This window comes from Psammomys obesus, unplaced genomic scaffold, assembly GCF_907164565.1.
Source record: "Psammomys obesus unplaced genomic scaffold, mPsaObe1.curated_primary_1811, whole genome shotgun sequence".
Taxonomy (NCBI): Eukaryota; Metazoa; Chordata; class Mammalia; order Rodentia; family Muridae; genus Psammomys; species Psammomys obesus.
This window is the reverse complement of record NW_026596085.1, coordinates 3294344-3316710: the sequence shown is the minus strand read 5'-3', so window position 1 is coordinate 3316710 and position 22367 is coordinate 3294344. Positions and strand designations below refer to the sequence as shown.

The window sequence follows — 22367 nt, the reverse complement described above, 5'->3', positions numbered from 1 at the left end:
AGGTCAGGGCTGGGATGCCAGGGAGACTGCCGCCATGGCTACAGATGGAGAACAGCCCACACCTCCAGAGCCTGCACATGTCCCCCGCTGCATTCCCTTTGCAGCTCTTCTGTGGAGAGCTTGCCCTGCTTCCCTCTGCACATGTCTAAATGTCTCAGACTGCCTGATGTAGACACCAGGGCAGCACCCCCCTACTCATACCTACTGTGCATGGCCTTGTTGGCACTCTTACTCCTCATAAGGCCCTACACATCTCCTACGCCCTTGAGAGTTCATGCTCTAAACCTAGAGAGAGTTAACACAGGACATCTCCCTGTGGGTGTCACAAACTCAGAAGCTCCAACACAGAGAGGAAAAAACAATTCCAGGGAAACATAAAGACTGGGAGAGTTGGGACTGGAGAGAAGGCTCAGAGGTTAAGAGCACTGACTGCTCTTCCAGAGGTCCTGAGCTCAGTTCCCAGCAACCACACGGTGGCTCACAACCATCTGTAATGAGATCTGGTGCCCTCTTCTGGCATACAGGTGTACATACAGACAGAACATTGTACACATAATAAATAAATAAATAAATCTAAAAAAGAAAAAAGACTGGGAGAGGGATACCCACAGTCACTGGCCTCCCAACCGCACCATGGGAAACACTCAGAAAACTATTTTACCTTGTAAATAATAAGCAAATCACATGAAACTATTTACATAGTACCTACATTGTATTATATATCAAAATCAAAATAGAAGTGATTTAAATATATGGAAAGATGTGCATAGGTTAAACGAAAACATCATGCCTTTTTCACATGAAGAACTGGAGCATCTGTGTTTTTGTATGTTTATAAGGTGAGCTTGGGGTACCAGAAGCAACCCTCTAAGGTATTAAGGAATTGCCTTTCAGCCTGCCCCAAGGGAAGTCTCCAGAAAAGGCCCTGTACACACACCCTGCCCCTGGGAGGGTCAGTGTCCACACATCTCAGGATACCAAGGACTTTCAAAATGCTCACTCTAGTTTACCCAGGAATACCACTCCTTAGGAGTGCCCCTACAGAGATAATCCCAGACAGAAGCAAAGACTTAAACATAAGAAAACTAAGGACCAGGTGTGGAGGAGCACACTCTAACCCCAGGGCTTGAGAGACAGAGATAGGCGGATTTCTGTGGGTTCCATGCCAGCCAGAACTTCCTAGTGAGTCTATCTCAAAAACAAAGTTAACACTAAAGCTTGGTGATGGTGGTGCACGCCTTTGATCCCAGCACTGGGGAGGCAGAGGCAGGTAGATCTCTGTGAGTTTAGGGCCAGCTTGGTCTACAGAGGGAGTTTCAGGACAGCCAGGGCTACACAGAAAAACCCTGTCTTGAAGTGGGGGGTAGGGTGGGGAGAATAAAAATTAAAACTAAAAATGTTTAAATGTCCAACTAATAAGAATTAAAATTGACATTGAGCTGGGCATGGTGATTTACACCTGAAATCTTAGCACTTGGGAATCTAAGAGAAAAACTGCTACCAGTTTAAAGCTAGCCTCAGAGGGACAACCTGTCTCAAAAGCTAAAAAGAAATAAAACTATGATAAAATATAAGAATCTCAGTTTTAAGGATTCGTGGTAAGATTTTTTATAATATGCTGGCTGAGAAGGCAGAATGCAGAGTTGGTAGTAGCTTGGAAACAAAACAGCTGTCCATCACAAGCAGGAATCTAAGTTCAATCCTAGCACCACTTAAAAAAAATTAAAAGGGACTCGCTGGGCATGGCGGCATATGCCTTTAACAGCACTCAGGAGGTGGGGGCAGCAGATCGCTGTGAGTTTGAGGCCAGCCTGGTCTACAAGGAGAGTCCAGGACAGCCAAGGCTACACAGAGCTACACACCCTGTCTCGAAAAACAAAACAAAACAAAAAATTAAAAAGGACTCAGTTAAGCAGGGTGAAAAACATAGCTGACACGTTTGTGACATCAGACAGGTACGATGGCTGACTGAAACCTGGAATGAGGTACAGCAGAGTTTAGGGCAGTAAGATAACTTAGTGACATTATTATTATTATTATTACTATATTTTTCCTGCATGTCTCAAAATGTGCAAAATACTTTTCTACGAGCACAGCAATCATGAGTAATGTTCTTGTTTTTAAAGGGCTGGTCATGTTAGGAGACTGAAATTCCTGTCCTGGCCCGACTGCCAGTTTTGTCGCTTAATTGTAAACCAGTCCCTGTCAGCTTAGGTTTCCTGAGTCCTCATGTCCTCACCTGCCTCGTGGGTACCATGGAGCTCACACGAGATTAAGGTGTGGCCTCCGGAACTCTCTTGAAAGGCAGTCCGCAGACACGGACTCATGCCCTCGCCACTTCCTGAAGCTTCCCCGCCAGTCCCTCTCTGATCTTACCTGTGCCAGGCGTCTCTGAGCTGTTGAGAACTTGGGTCTGAGAGGTGGGCTCTGGGCTCAGCAGGGAAACGGGGGCCGCTGGGGAAGACTGAGTTCTGGACAGGGGCCGGTGTCCAACCTGGGCCAGAGGTAGCAGCACAGAGTCCCTGGGGCTTCCCTGGGAGAGCCGCCCAGCGAGACGCTGCTGCTCCCAGAGGGACACCTGCAAGAAAACATGGACACAGTCTCCAGTTTCTTAGATCTGGCCACTTGCTCTTACCCAAGGTCTAGGGACCCTCCGGGTAGACTCCTTTTCCAGGGACGTTCCAGATGTGAGCTCTGGCTTATCTATTCTCTGAGCTCCCTGAAAACCAGCACCCGGCCCAGTGACCGGATTTTGCAAGAACGCCTTAGGCCTCGAGTCTGCTCTGACTGGGATCGCCTCTCCTAGGACTGCCCGAGACATTAAACACATGTGGACTGTCACCACCAAGCGCTGCCGGTGGAATCCCGTTTCCCAGTTCGTAAGGTCCCGAGCCCATGTCTTTGGAGAAAGGGTCTCTGCTGGGGCCATCTTTGCCAAGGGGATGTGATTCGGTAAGCTCTTCCCTGGAAAGGTTTGCTGCCCTCATAAAAAGGACCTATGAGCACAGGCCTGCAGACACACCTTCCTTCACAGCTCTCAGGACACACCCTGCTCAGCCTCACCCAACACACCACACACACACAACCCCCTCCCCCCACACACACACACAGGTCCTTTGCCCCAGCTACCTTTGGATATAAGATAGCCAATTGCTGGGAGAAGGGTGAAGATTGAGAATATGTGTGGTTCTGTGACAAGCCAAGAAGCAGGAATAGGCTCTCCTTGGGAAAGCAGGCTGCTGGAGTATTTGTGCGCGCGCACGCGCACACACGCGCGCGCACACACACACACACACACACACACACACACACGCACACGCACACACGCACACACACACGTACTAATGCACCTTGGTGTGGGCCTTGACTTCCTATCTCCTTCCCTTCCCCATCCTATGCCAAGCCCTGAGCCTTCTGACTAAACTCTCTTCAGCATCCTCGGGCACAGCATACCTGTTGGTGCTGCTGCAGAGAAACGGGGCCTCTGCCCTCAGAAGGCACGTGGCCTGACTCCCTGCGTTCCAGGCCGTCATTCACCACAGGGGCCGCTCCCCCACCATCTGTCTCGAGGTCCTCAGCCGAGGGTATCTGCCGCAGTCGAGGCTTTTCACTGGGCTTGGCAGGCCTCTGGGGAGGGGAGATGGCTGGCTGAGAAGTGGGACAGAGAGAAGGGCAGGTGGCAGGCAGTGGGTTGGGTAAGGCTGCATTCATCCTGCTGGCTCTCCAGCAGCCACTTGTCTTGCCCTCCAGGCCTCTCCTCCTTGTTCGTGTCCTTCCTTCAGTCCACGGGGGCTCAGTCAGTCAGGCATGCCCTCAGCACCTCCCCCGTCTCGTTCCTCTCACCTTGATCAGCTGGACATGAGGTTTGAGCCGATCCTGGCGCGGCTGCAGGGGGCCCAGCAGAGGGGAGGCGGTGGTGCTGGGGGGCAGGGGTTCTGAGCGGGTCCGGTTAAGTGGCCGGTGGAGGCCTGACCCGGAGAGCCGATCGGTGGTCAGTAAGGGCTGGGCAAAGTGGAAGGGCAAGGGCCCAAGCCCAGGCACTGGAAAACATAGGATGATGTAAGGAAGGAAGGAACCCTGGGAGCCATAGAGAGGAGGCAGGGCTTGGCGAGGAGTTACAGACAGTGAGGGACTGGAGGGTCATTCCCAGGGCTTGGCCCCTTGGCAAGGTGCAGAAATCCCAGCCATCCTGGGAAAAGTATCAAGACTCACCAGTCCACAGTGGGACATGAGAGACCGAGGGATCCAGCAGGAGGACGGGCTGCAGGCGAGAGGGTAAGGTGCCAGCAGCCTCTGGCTCTAGGCCATGGTGCAGGAAGAGGGGAGTATGGGGGTTCCCCAGGACTGGACCCCGGGGGCCCAAGGTCGAATGGGTCCTGCGGTCACCATCAGCCTGAAAGAAAGGCAGAAAGTCAGAGCTTGAGAGGATCCCAGGCGAGGAAAGAAAAAGAGTGAGGCAATAGTCACAGGCAGGAAAGAGGCTGGAGAAGCTCGGAGCGGGGGCAGGGTGCCCCAGCCACTCACCCTGGCAGGGGCAGGCAGCCCCAGCGTGATTGCGGGCAGCAAGGACACTGTCGGCAAAGCGAACGGGGCCAGAGAGGTCTCCTGCAGCCGCAGCCGCTGGCCCAAGAGCGCCTGCCATGGGGAGCAGGGTGACGGGTCACCAGTCCTGGAACTCTCCCTCCGGTATGCCGTCCCCTGAACACCCAACAGGCCCTACTAGGGACTGCCCAGACCCTGAAGCCTCAGGCCAGGCCACTCGCTGAGAAAAGACCGAGACTCAGAGCTGCCCCAGGAGAGGACAGTCGCCAGCAAGGCCTTACCTCTGAGCCCAGGGCAGGATTGGGGCCATGTTCGCTGTCATTGGGGGAGCTGCACCCTGACGCAGGTGTGCTGCTGCTACTGGGGGAGGAGTCTGAGGGGAGAGGAAAAAGGAAGGTCAGGAGTGGGTGGTCCCGGGCAAGATCCCCAGTCACGGCTCCTTCCCTGCTGGGATGTATTTCTGCTTTCTCCCCAGAGGAACAGAAAGCTGGCGGACCAGCGCTGGCCCACAGAAGCTTATTTTCACGGTAAATGGTGACCCAGCAGGCTGAGGTTTCAGTCTCTGGCAGGCAGGTGTGTGGGGCACTCAGCAGTCCCGCATGGGAACTTCCACCTAGGTGGAAGGTGGCCTAAAGGAGGGGCAACACCGTGGATCGTGGATCGGGACAGCCACTCCCCGGTCCATCCGGTCCATCTGGCTCCTACCTCCAAGAGTCTCTGCAGGCCTCCTCCGAAGGCTGGGCGGGGCACTCTCCTTCCTGAGCAGGGGATTCTTGCGCCTCTCCAGGGATTTCTTGGGCTTATATCGCAGCTTCAGGTTGGGCTCAGACACTGCAGAGGAGCTGGAGTCACTCCACCCCTATGCCAGCCACCCTTCCCTTCACCTTTTTTTTCTTTTTGATACAGGGTCTCAGTATGTGGACCAAGATGGCCTCGATCTCACAGAGTTCAACCTGTCTCCGCCTACTGAGTGCTGGGACTAATGGCATGCACTACCAAGCCGGACCTCTTCCCTCCCAACCACCTCTAGGTTATAGAGGGAAAAGGCAAAACCAAAACCAAAAAACAACAAAAACCCCCTAAAAGCTAGTGTGCCAAATGTCCCAGCTTTCCCTCACCCCCACACTCCTGAACTAGATCTAAGGACCTTTACCTAATCTAATCCCCTCAGAGTTACCTAATCTAACCCCCTCAGAGGTCTCCATGTGCCTGGCTCACCTGTTTTACGCAGGGGAAAGTGGTCCGGGGGTTCAGGGGGCAGGCTGGGAACAGGAGGCAGAAAGCTGCTAAGCACGGTGCGGGCAGCGCCTTCGGTGTCCAGGGGCTCAAGAGCTCTGCAGGGTGAGCGTCAAGGCTACTTCAGGAGCCCAGGGTGCCCAAAGGCCCTGAACTCTCACTCTGCACAGGTGCCTTCCTGAGCACACCTGCCAGGAAAGGAGCCACCCACAGAGCTGGGCAGTGTGGAGCCGGCATGACAGGAGCCATCTCCAGGTGGCAGTAATGGGTCACCCATGCTAAGGAAGATGTTTTGCCCTGAGCATAAAACTCGGGCCTTGGAGCCTAGGACGCCCTGCAGACTCAGTGTAGGAGCCTTTTCTAGGAACCAGGACTTCTGGGGATGTGAGGGGCCTCAGATGAGATGTAGGGAGAAAGCTGAAGGGGAGAGGAAGGCAGGTACTGGTTGAGGGGGACTTCGGGAACTATGGTTAAGCACAAAGAAGCAGGTGATCAGTGCAGGGGAGGAGAGGGGCCGTATGCACATACAGGTGAGCATGTAGAGAAGAGGGAGCACAGGGAGGACCCAAGGGCGGTGACCTACCTGTAGGGGATACTGGGGCTGCTGGGATGGACCATCCTCTCAAGGGCCGCCTGCTGTTTCTTCAGGATCACCTCGGCCAGCTTTTGTTTGACCACACTGCTGGCTACAGCACCTGCAGAGGCAGAGAACCAGGAAGGCTGGTGGCAACGGGTGAATAGGAAGCCTCCTGGGCACATTCTCTGCCCACTGCCCAGGCCACACTTTCAGTACAGGGTGTCTCAGGGACCCCTCGGGCAAGAGAGCTAGCCAAGCCTGAGGCCCCGCCCCTCCTGTGCATCCTCTAGGCACTCCCATACCCACCTCTGCTCACACGCAGAACCAGGTAAACAGAGGGCATCCCCCACTCCTCCCCCCAGACCTACGGTAGACTGACCCTGTACACCCAGGCAGAAACGAGGGGAGACAAGCCCCACCCTTACTTCGCTTGCTCTTGTCTTTATTGAGGAGTTGTCGAAGCTCTTGTTCCTGCTGTCCCCCCTGCAGCTCCGGCACTGGTGGGTCCATGGAGAGCTGTGGACAGAGCTGGCAGCTCAGGAGGGGCAGGAGCAAAGGACGGAGCTATGGTCTAGGGAGGCTGGGGTGTGCCTGGGGAGTTCTGTCTTTACCCTCATGGGCTCAGCTGAGTGCTGCTGCTGTTGGAGGCCTGCTAGGAAGAGGTGGCGGTGCAGGCGCTGGGGGTTCGGCAGGGCCAGCAGCGCAGGCTCCGGTGGGGGCTCCACGGGGGGCCGCTGGCCCACTCGCAGGTCCATGGGCTGGGACTGAGAGCCTGGTGTGTCTGGCTGGAGGGCAGGGCAGCCTAGGGACACACAGCGGAGTCAGCTGGAAGACTAGCCTGCAGGAACTTGGTCACAGACTACTGAACCCTCTGGGGCTGATTCAACATCAGTCAAAACACCCTCGGGGGGGCCTTTTCCTCGTAAGCCAAACAGGGAGCTACAGGTAGATACTGGATTGTGTTCTACCTGTGGGAAAGGAGGTCCACAGAGTACAGACGCAGTCCCTTCCGACTGCCGATGGCTAGAGCCGAGCCATCTGACAGTAAAGCAAGGTGTCTCCCCTCTGCGGCGCATCTCCACTGGCTTGGGGCTAAGGTCACAGGGTTTAAGGGCAGTGACACCCACAGTGATGCAGTTCTAGGCTCTATATCCCGCTGGCCTTTGTCCTTCCAGGGATGAGGTCAGCCTGCCTCAGAGTGGTAAACAGGCCCACTCTGCTCAGCCGCTAATCCCACAGCCCTCCCAGACCCTCAGCTGCCACTCTCTTGTTCCCATGTCTGTACCATTCTGGTCCTGGGATCTAGAAATAGTGCTAGAGCTCACTATCAGCCCTGGTTAGGCACCTAGGGCCTACTGAACCCCGTTCTCAGGGCAGGCCCCTCAGCTCACCAGGCCCATGAGCTTGTGGTACAGACCCCTGCTTCCCATTCGGGCCAGCTGTGGGCCTGGTCTGGCGGGGGCAGCAGGATCAGCTGCCTCTTCTCCAGTGTCCTCTGCACCCATGCCAGGAGCACCTTGCCAAGGCCGTGGGTGCAGGAGCTATTTATAGCTCACCAGCAGACCAGGGAGTGTGCCAGCACAGCACAGCCAGCTGGCCAGGATGGGCTAAGCAGCCAGAGATTCTGAGATGCCGGGAGGTGGAGCTGTTGGGGGGTCCTAGGGAAGGGAAGGGATGAGAATGCGAGAGAGGGGGAGACTCCCCACAGAGGCCTTCTTCAGGCACCTCCCCCTCACAGAGCAGCCACACCTATCCCTGAGGTCTGGCACTGATGAGAAGATCCCCCGCAAAGCATCGATGGGAAAGTTCAGAAATGTAGCCTGTGGCCTGATGCAACCATAGGAGCCATAACCTTAACATCTGTGGTACGTGTGTGCATGCGTGCGTGCGTGCGACAAAACCCACTCAACTCCCAGTCCACCTGCCCTGGATGATAATTATTGCTACCTGTTAGCCTAGATGAGGTGAGTGAGGCCCCAGTGAGGGGGACTGCCTAGAGCCAACCCAGCAAGGCGCAGAGAGAGGGGATGGGGTCCTGTGCTGTTAAGGCCAAGGCTCTATTCTCCCGCCAACCCTCAGGGAATCACCTCCCTTGGAATGGGCTCCCAGTGGGCAAGGAAAGAGCTTGTGGGACGCTGTCCCTAAGGGGTGTCACTTCAATCCTGCCTGTGAGATGGACATGAGAGAGGAGTCCAGCCAGGCCTGCTGTGGCCCTGCCTGGCATTTGAGAGAATGACTGCATCCAGATACCACCCACAGTAAACGGTGCCTAGATCCCGTGCCCTCAGCCCCGGTCACGTGGCTACCTAAGAAATCATTCCGGTAGAGAATGGGCCTCCAATGGCAACATATTCCCAACCCATGAGAGGTTTCAGTCTTCCCTAGCTCTGGTGTCCTGGCTGCCTGAGGTCACTCCCTTGACGACGCAGGGCTTAGAAGAAGGGCACCATACTGGAGGCCTGTAGCTTCAGTCACAACAAGCTAGGAGCGGCCGCCCAACAGCCACCACCATGCTTTACTCAGCTTACCACCACCGGTGCAAAGGGACGCCGGGAACAGGGGAGGGACTCTGTTCAGAACTTTGGGAATGCCTGTCTAGGTGACTTGGCACTTGAGGGTTCCATAGGGCAGCCCCCCAACAAGGTACAGGTCCGGCAGAAGTTCTCTGGAGAAGCCTCCTTCAGGCACTTGCCCGTGAACACCCACCTCAACTTGGTCTCCATCTGAACAGAGACCCACTCAGACAGTGCCTTCATCCCACAGCAAACCCTGCATATTTCATCTCCCTGTTCTTCAGCTCACTATGTCTCCTCCCAGGACAGTCCTCACCTCTCCATTCCCACATCCTACCTATTGCTCAAAGCCCAGCCCGACGAAGGCCAGGCTGCAGCATGCCTTTCCTGCTCGACTCCACATCGGCTGCTCACCGCCTTGCAAGCAGTCCAATAACAGTACCAGACCTGGGTTAAGCTCCAAAGGCTGGGCTTAGGTTTGCCTTTGCTCGTCATCTCAGGACCTAGGACACTACCTGGCATAAGGTAATCACTCAATAAACGCAGAACCATGGGGGGAATCTTGCCATCTCTGCTCAGTGGCCTAGGCTGGAGCTTCACGGGGGTGAGGTTCATTGAGGATTTAGGGTGATACAATAAAGTCACAAGCCAGGTTTCTCTCATTTAGCAGAGGCCCCGTGTTGCTACCATCCCCCCACCCCCTGCTTTGTGTGTCCTGTCTCCCCCAAGCTTTGGGACAGCTGAACCAAGACAAAGATTCCCTGACTTTCTGGTTCTCTCTGCTATGTGGAATGTCTCCACACTCAGCAGATCCTCAGTATCCACTGGGAGCTGAGGCCAGGGATGCCTCCAGCCTCCATCCTAGACCCGGCTCCATGGGTACATTCTAAATCTGTGCAGCAACAGGAAGTCAGTCCTCTGCTGCAGCCCAGTCTCCAGGAAGAGTGTGTGACAGCAGAGAAGGCCCAGGCCACTGGGAGGGCCCAGGAGAAAGTTATCTCACCAATGAGAGACTTTTCCTCCCTGCAAGGCCCTTGAGGACTGAGGACAGAGTGACAAGAACACAGCTTACCTGGTGTCTGACTGGGGCAGGGGCCTGAGGATAAAGGATAAACACTAGATTCCTCCTTTTCCTGTGCTATACCCAACCAGGCCACCCACGGCATCCTGGCTTTCCCTTCCCTGCTGGGCTTCCCAGTCTGATTCTTATTCTTCTGGAGACCCAGCAATGTGCCTTCCCTGGAACCCCCATCTTCCAACTCTCTGGCCCAGCTCACTCCCTACTTCTTCAAACCCTCAGGCCTCACCTTTCCCAGGTTGTTTCTATCCCTCATGCCCCACCAACCAGTCTCTCCCAGGCCTGATGTTTACCTGTGCCAGGGAGACTGGGGCAGTAGACACCCAGGCTTACCTGGGTTCCATCTGCAGAAAGAAGAGACGTGAAGGTGTGTCTGGGGGAGAAAGGGGGGCTACTGGCCCTGCCACTCCAGGCTGGTGGAGTGGGATCTCCAGCTCCCTCTTCTGCAGCCAGCTACTGAGTGACTCAGCTACTCGAGCGACAACGGGGACTTAAGGAGGCCCCAGCTCACCCGACAATGCCCTCAGCCCTCCCTGATGTGGTCAGATACCATCTTCCCTGGGCAGCCAAAGCATGCTCCCAACAGCCTGAGGGGGAAAAATCAGGCTGGGAGGCGTGGTGGGGCCAGCAGGGGGAGGTGGGGGGGGCAGGCCTAGAGAAGCATACAGGAAATGTCAGGGAACAGGAATGGTCTGCACAGTGGGAAGGAGCTGGACTGTGGCTGCAGGTCGGGAGAGATCTGGTAAGAGCTCTGAAATGGTGAAGATACACACCCCAAGGTCCTCAGTGTAGGGCCTTCTCCTCCCCGTTCTGTGTCCTGACACCTTGATTGTCCAAGAAAAGAAACCCACTAGGCCTCAAGCCTCTTTCTGAGGTAACCAGAGCTAGAAATCTTTTCCACGGAAAATAGTCCACAAAACTACAATAGGACCCCAGGCTGGTTGGCAGCAAAAAGAGCAAGGCAGGCGTGGAAGGGGAAGTAGCTGTGCGTTCTCACAATACCTGTCCAGTGAACACACTGTCCAGCCATTCCAGCTCAGGAATGAGGGACAGAAGGCCCTCCCAGGAAGGTCAAGGAACCTTCAGTCTTTCTGCAGGCAGCGTTTAGTGGGTATGCTTCCTCAGACCAGACCAAGTGCAGAAGGTTGCTTTCTGAAGGGAAATGGGCACTGTTTTCTGGAGCTGTACTTAGTGGGCAGCCATAGGCAGAAAAGACTCTGACCAGCAGCCTGTGGTACATCGGCGCCCATGGCTCAGTACCAGTCCTGGGTGGACACACTGCCCTACCCATTAGTTCAACCAGTTTTGGCAGTCTGCCCAAGCCCACACTGGCACGGTGTTCATCTGACCTGCTCTCCTCACCTCTCATGTACTCACAGTGTCCTCACACCTCTGCGTATCATTAATTATGGTATGGGTGGCAGCGTTTACCAGCCATTATCATCTGCAGTAACACTTTCTAAGGCACACGGTCGGTCCTTTCGGTAACTGATGAATCACACACAATGATCTCCTCACGACTTCCTGCCTAAGACACAAATATTTCTCAAGGTTTGTGATCCCCAGGGAAGACCTACTCCAGAAACAGCCTCCTCTTCTTAGGAACATTCACATTCTGGACCCCTTCTTCCGTGGGCCCTGACCCTGAGAGGTTTCTGGACTGACTCTTTCTTCTTCTTTTCTTTTCTTTTTTTTTTTTTTTTTTTGAGACAAGGTTTCTCTGTACCACAGCCCTGGCTGTCCTGGAACCAGCTTGTAGACCAGGCTGACCTCGAGACCTACCTCCTCCTGCCTCCTGAGTGCTGTGATCAAAGGCATGCCCCACACCTGGACTGACTCTTAGTAAGCTGCCTGTATAACAGTTAATTTTGGTTGTCAATCTGACCCAACCTGGGAAGAGGTCACCAAAAACGAAGAATTACCTCCGTCAGGCAGGCCCATGGACCTGTCTGTGTGGCAGGTAGTTCCCTGCCTTCCCTCAAGGATGGACAAACTCTGACATGGAAGTGTGAGCCAAATAAACCCTTTCCTCTCCTCCCCGAAAGCTGCTTTCGGTCCTGGTGTTTATCAGAGCAGCAGAAACCAAACTCCGATACTCTGTCAGGCCCAGAGCTCCCCGCAACCTGGCAATCTGCGAGCACTTCCCCTCTGACCTTGCCTTCACGGTAAGACCTTCCCTGCCTCATACCCCTGCTAACCACAGGTCTGGGCACCACGCACTGAGGACAGGAGAAAAATAACCTTGGGCCTTGTGGTTTGTTACGCCGGCTGGAAGGGGCGGTTTGTGGCCGTGACCTATGACATAATGCATACTGCCAAAGAGGCCAAATCCAGAAGCACTTTCTCGAAAGAGCCCTTTACTCCCTCGCTCCCTGAGAATGGAGAGGGACGGTGCCTCATGGTGCCTTGCGGAGGAGGGTTGAGCTGAAAAGAATATCCTGCATCTCCATTCCGGCCTGAATTTGGGGATCCCTCCTTCTCAGTGACCTCACTACCTTTCTCAGAGGGTGGCAATCATGTGGGTCAAACCACATGAAAAACAAGGGAGAATTGACCTGTGGGACTGACACCACTATCCAGGACTGAACCCCTTCACGTGGCTCTTGGTTGGGTTTGGGTGCTTTCCTCAGGAGCCTGGATAACAACCCCTCCATTTACACCTTTTTTGGAAGCAACTGCAGTCAGGCTTAAGCAATTCAGTCAGTGGGGGGATGTACCAAGCCTCCCTCCTGAACCAGAGCATCTAATTCCACCGGGAATCAAGAGCCTCAGATCTCCTACCTCTGTAGGTACATCACAGCTCTTACCAAATCTCCAGACTGAACACCGTGGGGGCCCATTCTGGGGGCCCTGAACAAGCTGAGTTTCTGGGCTTGCCATCACTGCCTCAGGCCCCAGCTTTGACCTCATCTTTCCCACAAGGTGATGAGAAACCTGAGCCCAGGTTACTCCCAGCTCTCTGGTCCCTGGATATAAGCTAGAAAGAAAGCTCCAGGAAGGCTCAGGTGCAAGGGGAAAGCAGTTGGCTGTAGGAGGCCAAGGTCCTGGGCTCCAGGCTGAGCCTTCTCCACCCCAGGTTGCAGTCTCAGAGTCTCTAGCCGCGATACAGGAGGAAAGCGAAGCCTGACTCCTTGTGAGGACTGGCAGAGGAGAGAAGTGGGTCCCAGGAGAGTCCAAGAATAAAACAAGGAGAAGGAACATCACGGCTGTCAGGCCTCTAAGGCCTGTGCGAGCCATGGAAAGAGGCCTCTTCTTCCAGGCATCTGATTGAGCTCCTGGAGGATCAGAAGCCACTCAGGCCAGTCCCCTCAGGGCAGAGGGAGGTGTGAGGAGGGTGCTAGCTCATAACCAGCAGGAGTCTAAGCAGACCACTGTGAGTGGTGATTCCAAATGCAGGTGCTGACATCTCCAGAGGCCACCCAGCTGGGGGCTGAGGAGCCTGACAGATAAGGAGGCCTGTTTCCTGCTTCAAACAGCCCTCACCTGTAATCCGAGGCTGAGGCACGGGGATCAATCCTCTGAGGTCTGACTGGGCCCCTAGCTAGCCTCAAACTAAAAGAATATACACTTCTAGGAGTAAAATGTGCCTGGCTTTAAAATACCTTTTAGGGGCTTGGGCACTAGCTTGGCTGGTAATGTGATTGTGGTGTAAGCATGATGATCCAAGCTGAATTTCCAGCATCCACATAAAAACTTGGGAAAAGGGGCTGATGGGAAGGCTCCATGCATAAGAGCACTGGCTGCTCTTCCAGAGGACCTGGGTTCAAATCTCAGCACCCACATGGCAGCTTACAACTGCCTGTAACTGTTATAGGGGATCAGAACCCTCTTCTGACCTCTGGAGACATTGTACGCACATGGTACACAGACACCATGCACATAAAATAAAACAAAAATTGCACATGGTACATAGACATATGTGCGAGCCAAACATTCATACGCATAAAATAGAACAAAAAAGAAATTTAAAAGCCAGCTGGATATACTGGTGCAAATTAACAATTCAGCACTAGGGAGGCAGGGATAAGAGTCACTGGCCAGACAGTTTGGACTAACTGCCGCCCCAAGTCCTAGTGAGAGAGCCTGTCTCAAAACAGCAAGATGGATGTCTTTTGAGAAATGACACCCGAGGTTGGCCTCTGGCCTCCACACACATATGCACCCCACACACATAAACACTCACACACCCACATATGTACACACACATGAATACATACACACCAACATATACACCCGAGTGTACACACAATTTAAAAAATGTGTTCCTACTTTATGTTATAACCTAAACAATTTTGTATAAATACATACTACCTGTAGTTACTAAAAAAATTCAGCGTGGGCTGGAGTGATGGCTCAGCTGTTAAGCGCACTAGCTGCTCCTCTAGAGGACCTGGGTTCAATTCCCAGCAACCACATGGCAGCTCACAACTGGCTGTAACTCTGGTTCTAAGGAATACGCATAAGCATGCATGCAAAATACCCACACATGAAATAAAATAAATAAACCTTTAAAAAAAAAAATCCAAAGAGCCAAAAAAAAAAAAAAAAACCCAAAAAAACAAAACATATGACAGAACATAAGTTTCTTACTCACTCACTCCAGATTCCTTAAAATTGTTCCTGGAATCAGACCTTTAAAACAGTTCCTCGAACCCCCACCCCCTCCAAAACTTCATGTTCTTAGCTTTGAACTGTTTCTTGCTCAGGCTTATGCAGAGCCCAGGGGACAGAGAGTGGACTCCCAAAAGAAGCCTATGAAGGGAGTGAGGATCTGTAGCCTTAAGGACTGTGTCACATGGGGAGAGCATGATCCACGGTGGTACCCAGTAGGGCTTCAATGGGAAGAGAGGCCAGCTGCCATCAACCATGCACCATCACAGCTGCCTAATATTCCTGTGTGCCCCGAACCTGGAAGAACCTCGTTCGGACGCTAGGAATCCATACCTGGTCCTAGCACATCCTCCCTCCTCAACCACGAGCATCTGCCTTTGTATGTCCCCAGCTCCATCACTCCGCTCCACTCTTCCCAACAACACAGGCTTCCTGTTCCCTTCCACCCAAACTACTGTGCACTAGGAGTACTTGCTCCAAGCACCTGTCACATGCTCATGGAACCAATGCTTGTAACAAGCCCCAGGAGGCTACTGTTTTTATCTCTGGTATATGGATACATAGACTAAGACCCAGCAGCACAAATAAACCGAGGTCAGGGGCTGGAGAGATGGCTCAGCGGTTAAGAACACTTACTGCTCTTGCAGAGGACACAGGTTCGGTTCCCAGCACCCACACGGCAGCTCACCACCGTCTATAACACCAGTTCCAGGGGATCCCATGCCTCCTCTGACCTCCCTGGGTTCCTGTACACCCACTGTGCACATACATACACTCAGGCACATACATGTAGCATAAGATTAATAATTAAAAAAAAAAACAAAAAACACTTGAGGTCACACAGCATGATGGCTCTAGAATCCTGCTCTCAGCTAACACACACCTTGAGGCCAGCCAGCACGCAGCAAACCTACAGTAAAGAAAGCTCTTCAGAGCGGGCCAGAGGCTATCCTGACCCTATGCTGCAGGCCGGAGGCCAGAGGCAGTCTCATTTACCCGTGGATCCCCATGAAAGACAGCCCAAAAAGTCACCTGCAGTAACTGGACTTGGTAAACACCTTACACAATAGGACTGTTTGCCACAGGTTTAGGGGCTCAGAGGGGCATCTGCTCAGTGGCAGATGGGACCCTGGGGGGTCTTGACCCACAGGTTGAGAACCACTGCTCTAAATGCTCTCAAGCCCTCTCATAGACTCTCTTTCACAGGAGCCCCCAAACAAGCTGCACAGGTTCTCTGCAGATGCAGGCTCAGCAGGCAGGTGGACAGCTTGGGATGTGTGCCTACACCGATAAAGGGCTGGGGTCAGCTGCAAAGGGACGAGAGACAGAGCTCGCTGGCAAGGCAGCTGGACACCCAGAGGTAAGAGGTCTGGAAGTGCAGGCTTCAGGCTGCCTCCTGCCTGCAGGCCCCTTCCCCTCCACCTCTGGGTGGCTGGAGCTCTAGGGCAGTTATTTTTAGCTCTTGACACCTGGGTATTTTGCAGCCACAGGATGTCCGGTTTGGAGTCTCTTTCTGGGAATCCCACATGCCGCTGTTGTAAACAGCCCCACACAGTGGTAACCCGAGCCAGGACCCAGCCTTCCCCAACTCTCCCCCACCGGCGTTTAAAATTAATCAAACAGGAAGTAGATGTAACCATGGCAGTAGCGGATCAAGCTTCTCAAGAGTAGCAAAGTGTCCCCTCTGGCTCTCTGTCACTTACCCAGCTCCTCTGGTGGCCTCACGGATTTTGAGGCAGGGGTCCCAGGTCATTCATGCAAGAGCATGGCTCTTGCCTCTCTCCTAAAGAACAGCCAGACCCTGTGACCTCTGTCACCTCCTGCGGCCTCTCCAACTGCTCCTTAGCCTTTCTGAACTCTCTTCTGTGGAAATGCTACCTCCCCCAGGTGACTCCCTCGGCCTGCCATCACTCCCTGGCCTGCTCTGCACTGCCCTATCCACCTAAAGAATTCCTGAGCAGACAGGCTTTAAAGGCAGTCCAAATGGCCCTGGCATTTCTAAACACTGACAGCCTGGAGGCACTTAAATTCTACATTCACCCATAACTCCCTTGTTCCAGCAGCTCTGATCTTATTGGAAGTTCACTACAAAGCCTAGCCACTATCTTTTTCTATCACAGGGAAAACATCCTAAGCAGGCAAGATCTGAGGCCCCATCTATAATGTGGGGGCTACGAGCTTAGGGCTTGTCTCTCTCCTTCCTGGTACCCACTTGGCCCAGCAGCCAATCCAAGCCAGCCTTTCTCAACTGCTTGCCCCAACAGGAAGCAGAGTCACCACCCCAATGCTGCTTCTGGGGGCGGTGTCTTCACCCCCTTGAGGGTTGCTACTGGGTCGGGCCTACCTGTGCACCCCACTCTTCCTAGCTGGGAAGTCTGCCTCTTCCAGGGGCTTGTGTATCTGGGAAAGTAAGTCCCTTCCTTAGCACCTTCCATCTGATCCAACCAAAGGTCTCCCAGACTGTTCCTGAGATGGCAGGGGAAAGCTCCTAGCTACTTACAATGTTATTCTAACCATTAGTGAATAACATTAATAATGTCCAGCAAGCGTGCGTTAATGCTGACGACGTATTCCTCTACAGCCTTATGAAGCTGGTGCTGCTACAAAGGAAAACGGGGCCTGAGGAGGTTAAGAAACACGCAAAAGGGCAGTGTAGCTTGGCCTTAGACAGTTTGTCTAACACGAGAAAAGCCCTGGGCTTATCCCCATGCCACAAGAGAGGAGAAAAGAGAAAGGAGAAAGAACAAGAGTGAGGGGACGGGAGGGCAAAGAAGGGGAGGGGGAAGGAGGGAGGGAGAAAAGAAACTTGTACATTGCATGGACACCTCCTAATAGGTGAAGTGAGGCCACCAACCAACACACAGAATAGCAGAGTAACCCCCAGCACTGGCATGCTTCCACAAAGCATGAGCTACTCCATCCAAAACACACCAAATAACAAAACATGCGGAGTCCCTTGCAAGCCTCTGTCTCCAGGAGGCTCGTCTCCACTTCCTTATCCATTTTATATTTCCCCAGTTTCTTGATTGTGCATTTCACCGCTTTATTGGCTCCTTCCAGCAGGGTATAACTAAACAAGCAGACCTCCCCGGGCTGCCTTGGAGGCTCGCAGGCTGTGAGAGCACTCTGGAAATTGTCAAGCCCCATAGAGAATGCCAGTTGCATAACCAGAGCAAGTCACCCTCAGACTGGTCCTCAGAATAAACTCCCTTGGAAGGACACAGCCTCTCCCCTGGGTAGACCTTGGGCAGGTGGAAGAGCTGAGGCACCCACCAGTGCAGAGAGGAGCACCCACATTCAGAACAGCCAAGAAGCCCTCGGTTTGGGGAAGGTGGAAGGCACGGGCCACAGACCCCATCCTCTCCCTACCCTAGGGGTGGGCGCCCAGTACAGACCAAGTAAATGGGAGGCATCTGGAGTCTTTGAATAGCAACAAGCTATGAATGCTGGCACTGAGATACCACATTAATATTAATGACAGCAGATACCCCAGACGTCCCCAAATCCAGTCATGCCATCGTAGCCTCCTCTTTTTGCCTGTCATTTCTGGGGAAATGGCAGAAGTCTATCAGGCAGAATCTCTCTGGGTGATTCCATCCCCTTCTGCAGCCAGGGCCGCCCTGGACACTTACCAAGGATCTCCCCAGACCACAAATCCAGCTACGGTGCTCACACAGCCTTCAGGGAATTCAACGGCCAGATGCAAGGTCCTGAGCAACTGGTTTGAACAAAACAACAGCAAGGATGATTTCTAGACAGATGGGGACTGGATGAGATGATTGTACTGCACAGGAAGGTAGAGGCCGCTGACTGAAAAAGACAGTGTGTGTACTGCAATCTCATTTTAGAAAAAAAAAAAAAAAAAAAAAAAAAAGACAGCCCTTTCAAAGGGCACAAGGGAAACTGGGACGGCATGTGCCCGAGGGTCCAGGGTCCAGCCCTCTCATGGTAGGGCTCTGCAGAGCATGCTACTTTCCACTACTGCTACTGCCCTGTACTGTCTGCTTCTGCTGTTACCTTTACAGTAACAATTCACTGTACAGACAAGACACAAGTGCGTACCCCGGGAGCAAAGTCAACACATGAGAACTAGGCCACAGGGCTTTCAAGGACTCCACATCTTCCTGGACCCCAGCATCCTGAGGGAGCCCATGCTATCTGCATGCTAGGGCCTTCTGCCTCTTGTGACTCAGAGTGAGAGCCTAGCCCAGGCTAGGCAGAGCCAGGCCTTACTTAATGAATGCCTGTCAGCTGAATAATGATATTTCCTGAAAGCAATGCCTCATGTCTCTTCCAGGGCCAGGGCACTGGGAATACTGCTGATGTCACTGACCTGCCCACCCCTCCTCTGCTTCACCCTCCTCTTCAGGGCTGCCAGGGAGGAGCTAAAAGAAAGGTCACCAGCAGCAGATGTTGGCAAGGTATTCCACATAGGAAGCCATCAGGGGCCATCTACCCAGGATGGCACGGCAGTCTCTTTGATAAACCAGCTGGGGTTTATGAGGCCTGGGGTTCCCCTCACTCCGCTTCTCTGGGAAGGGAGTGAACAAGAGATGCGGGGGTCCCACCCTGTGACTGCTGGCTACAGACTTCTGCTGTTCCAGGCCCACAGGGGTGGAGGAATCTAGAGCAGCGAATTTGGCCTGGTTTTTTCTGTGAACTGGGGCTGGGCCCGGTTCTGTCATGTCTCCAACATTCTCCATTCCTGACCTTAAAAATATGAACAGTAATATCAATAATAAGGATGAGTATCCAGTGCTCACTGGTTTCCTACCAGGCACAAGTCACTCACACCGTCTCCTCTAATCCCTATGGCAACCCTGCGAAATTGAAAATATTGTTATTGCCACATTAGTGACGAAGAAACTGAGTCCCAGGGAAGAAAGTGCCCAAGCTCGGCTTGTTGTTGAAGAAAGAGAGATTCAGCCCAGATCAACCATTCTCTCCTCTTGTCCCTACCGGAACTGGCCCTTGCTGGGTTCTGCCACCAGCACTGGGCATGTGAACTAACATCTGGAGGATGCTTTAGACTCCAACGAGAGAGTTTACACTCCCCGATGAGGATGACGCTGGAAAAGCCAGGGAAAAACAAACTCTGAGGCCTCACACAAGTCCCCACGGCTACTCCACTGGCGTTCAAACCCAGGTCTTCCCCATTTTACACAGCCTTTCTGGCCCAGAGCTGTATCTCTTTGAGCCCTGGGCTCCCTGCGTGCAGCCCTGCAGAGTGGCGGATGAGGGTGCTGCCTCACCAACTCTTCATGGTGACTCACTCCGGGACCCAGGGGAAGCACAGCCCCGTTTGCCGCGCCTCCAGCTCCCCGCCTCCACATTTGCTAACCGAAACCCGACTGCAGCTATTTTTAACCCTCCAGCTCCCCCTTGCCTGGGGCTCCCCCCTTCACCCCCACCCCCCTTGCCCCAACCCGGTGGCACCAGTCTGTCATTCTGAGAGCACTTCTACAACCTGAAGGCCCCGGAGGGCGCAGCGGATGCCCCGGACGTGCAGGTTTGTGGGGCAAGCAAAACAAGTCGGTTACAGCCCAAGTCTCCGAATTCCCCCACCCCGACTCTTTCCGAACCTGTACCTCCCAGCCTGCCCCGCTCCTCCCTGCCATCCCGAAGGCTGCAGAAGGGGAATCGGACTTCTGGGCCGAGGACTTCTGGGTCCAAGCTGGCTCCTTGGACCCAGCTCCGCAGGGAGCCAAGCGGACGGCAAGGGCAATGGGAGCTCTCTGGTTATTTCCAGCTTATGAAGCTGAGGATTTCGGACCGCCACGGTTTCCCATCCCAGCATGGCAATAGGAGAAGAGAAGTGGCCTGGGGATAGGGTGGGAACACCGAGTCCCATCTGCCTCCTGCACTTTCCGACCCCTAATAAGAGCCTGCCACTGAGGCAGGGAAAGGCTAGCAGGCAGGGGCCTAGAGATGAAGGCATTGGAGGGGCCTGAAGGGAGAGGGAGGGAAGCAGTTCTCCTCTCTTCCTTCAAGGCTCCTCCACTCCTCGGGGGCTGCACTGTCTTGTGCCAGCTGTCAGTGGGAAACTCTGGGTCTCCCAGGGAAAACCCTCTACTGAGGAGAGGAAGAAGAAGTCTGAAGGCTGCTGGCGGAGAGCAGGGAAGTTATGCCCAAATTGCTGGGGTGAAGGTTAACCTCCTTAGAGATGGGGTGTAGAGGCAGGCCTGCAGGTGGACCCAAGAGGGAACTTCCTTCAGACGGAAGTAGAGCAGGTGGCTTGAACCAGACCCCTCTGCCCCTCTGGTCTGAGAGACATTCAGCTTGGGGAGCAAATATAAGGGCACAGAAAGAGAGCCCCGAAGCTCTTCTGGCCTAAGCCCAGCTGGGCAGCTTCTTATGAGCCCTGCCCACTTCAGAACCCCTGCCCTTATTTCTGGTTCTGCTGTCTCCCAGGACCCCAGTGTTCTCGGAGCCTCGACCCACCCTCTCTCCCTGGTGACCCTGAGTTAGATAAATAAATCCCAGTGGCCACAGAGGCAGCCAGCTACACCCAGAAGGGAGGGACCTGGCACAGTGGTTCCCCCAGGTTGAGAAGGTAGGAAGGGAAAGAGCCAGGAAGGAAGTGGAGCAGGAGGGTTAGGAATGGGCGGTGCTTGGGAGCGCCTGACAGAGCCTGCCATGTTCTTAACTTTAATCTGAGCCCTATTTGGCTGTCCCTGCTTCTCTGTCCCTCGGGTCAACCCGTGGTGGCAGTGGTAGGGGAGGGGGAGGGTGTCCATGAGGGAATAAGATTCTGCAGTCCCCCAGACTGGCAGTCCAGTTCCCACCCTCAGTGAGAGCTCAGTCCAGATCGCATCCGTCCCCTGCATCCAGGGACTCACTTCTAGTCTGGGGAGAAAAGGTGTCGGTGTCCCTCAGACCTCCCGTGGCCACTCTGTCTAAGGAAGTCCCACCATGCTGTTTACCCAGTTCGTGTCCTTCGAGAACTAATCACTAGGTATAAAATTATTCATCTCCTCATTCCTGCCCATGCTTTCTTGTTCTCCAGGAGAGCAGTAGCACCTTGAGTTCAAGCGTGTTCCTCTGTGCCCACCACACATCTGTATCCAGTGCATGCCACAGAGCTCGGCACGTCTGTAACAAATGGATGAACTGCTTGCTGAGTGACCAGCTTGGCAAACGGGGTTCCCTGGCTGCCAGTGTGGTTCTTGAGGCTTCCGAGGTAACAAGAACAAAGCCAGAAAGGTTGGAACGCCAAAGGATAAGTCAGTGCCACTCTGAGGCAGCATCTACGGCAGCTGGCCCTACCGGGTCCCCTTCACCACACCCGCCGGGCTTGAGTGTACACACAGGTAACCACATTGAATCCTGGACCTGTCTTGGAAGCGTGCACTGTGTCTGAATTCTTTCTCTACATAGCCCTGTGACCTCAGACCACACACCTTCTGCAGGTCTGTCTCCTCCACAGAAACAAACAAAGAGGTTGGCACAGGTTTGGGCACCAAAATTAGCCACCATGCAAGTGAGAAGGCAGGTCCCTCTCCTGACTCCCGCAGACTCTGACAGACAGCGGGAATGGGGCCTGATAATATTCTTTGTACTTTCCTCATAGGGTCCTGAAGCAACGGGGTGAGTAGCTAGCATTTAAAGACGATGGACAGGATGCCAGACATGGCAGCACATGCCTGAGGCAGAGGCAAGCTGATCTCTGTAAGTTCGAGGCCAACCTGCTCGAAAGAGTGAGTTCCAAGACAGCCAGGGCTAGACAGAGAAACCCTGTCTTAAAAAACCAAAAACCAAAAACCAAAAAAAAAAAAAAAAAAAAAAAAAAAAAAAAAAAAAAAAAAAAAAA

General features: G+C 53.7%; 1 protein-coding gene across 2 annotated transcripts in view; it reads right to left on the bottom strand.

Annotated features, from left to right (window-relative positions):
- The window catches only part of Hdac7 (histone deacetylase 7), a 36376-nt gene that overhangs the window by 10436 nt on the left and 3573 nt on the right, over window positions 1–22367 (bottom strand). Inside the window, exons 2-12 of one of the 2 annotated variants that reach the window (XM_055626847.1) lie at window positions 6967–7157; window positions 6781–6871; window positions 6362–6473; window positions 5761–5876; window positions 5248–5373; window positions 4824–4915; window positions 4525–4635; window positions 4213–4393; window positions 3844–4040; window positions 3454–3627; window positions 2377–2578 (exon numbers count right to left, since the gene is read on the bottom strand). In XM_055626847.1, the coding sequence (XP_055482822.1) occupies window positions 2377–2578; window positions 3454–3627; window positions 3844–4040; window positions 4213–4393; window positions 4525–4635; window positions 4824–4915; window positions 5248–5373; window positions 5761–5876; window positions 6362–6473; window positions 6781–6871; window positions 6967–7157 (1593 nt within the window). The remainder of the gene's footprint in view (window positions 1–2376; window positions 2579–3453; window positions 3628–3843; window positions 4041–4212; window positions 4394–4524; window positions 4636–4823; window positions 4916–5247; window positions 5374–5760; window positions 5877–6361; window positions 6474–6780; window positions 6872–6966; window positions 7158–22367) is intronic. The other variant, XM_055626848.1, reaches the window with a different exon arrangement.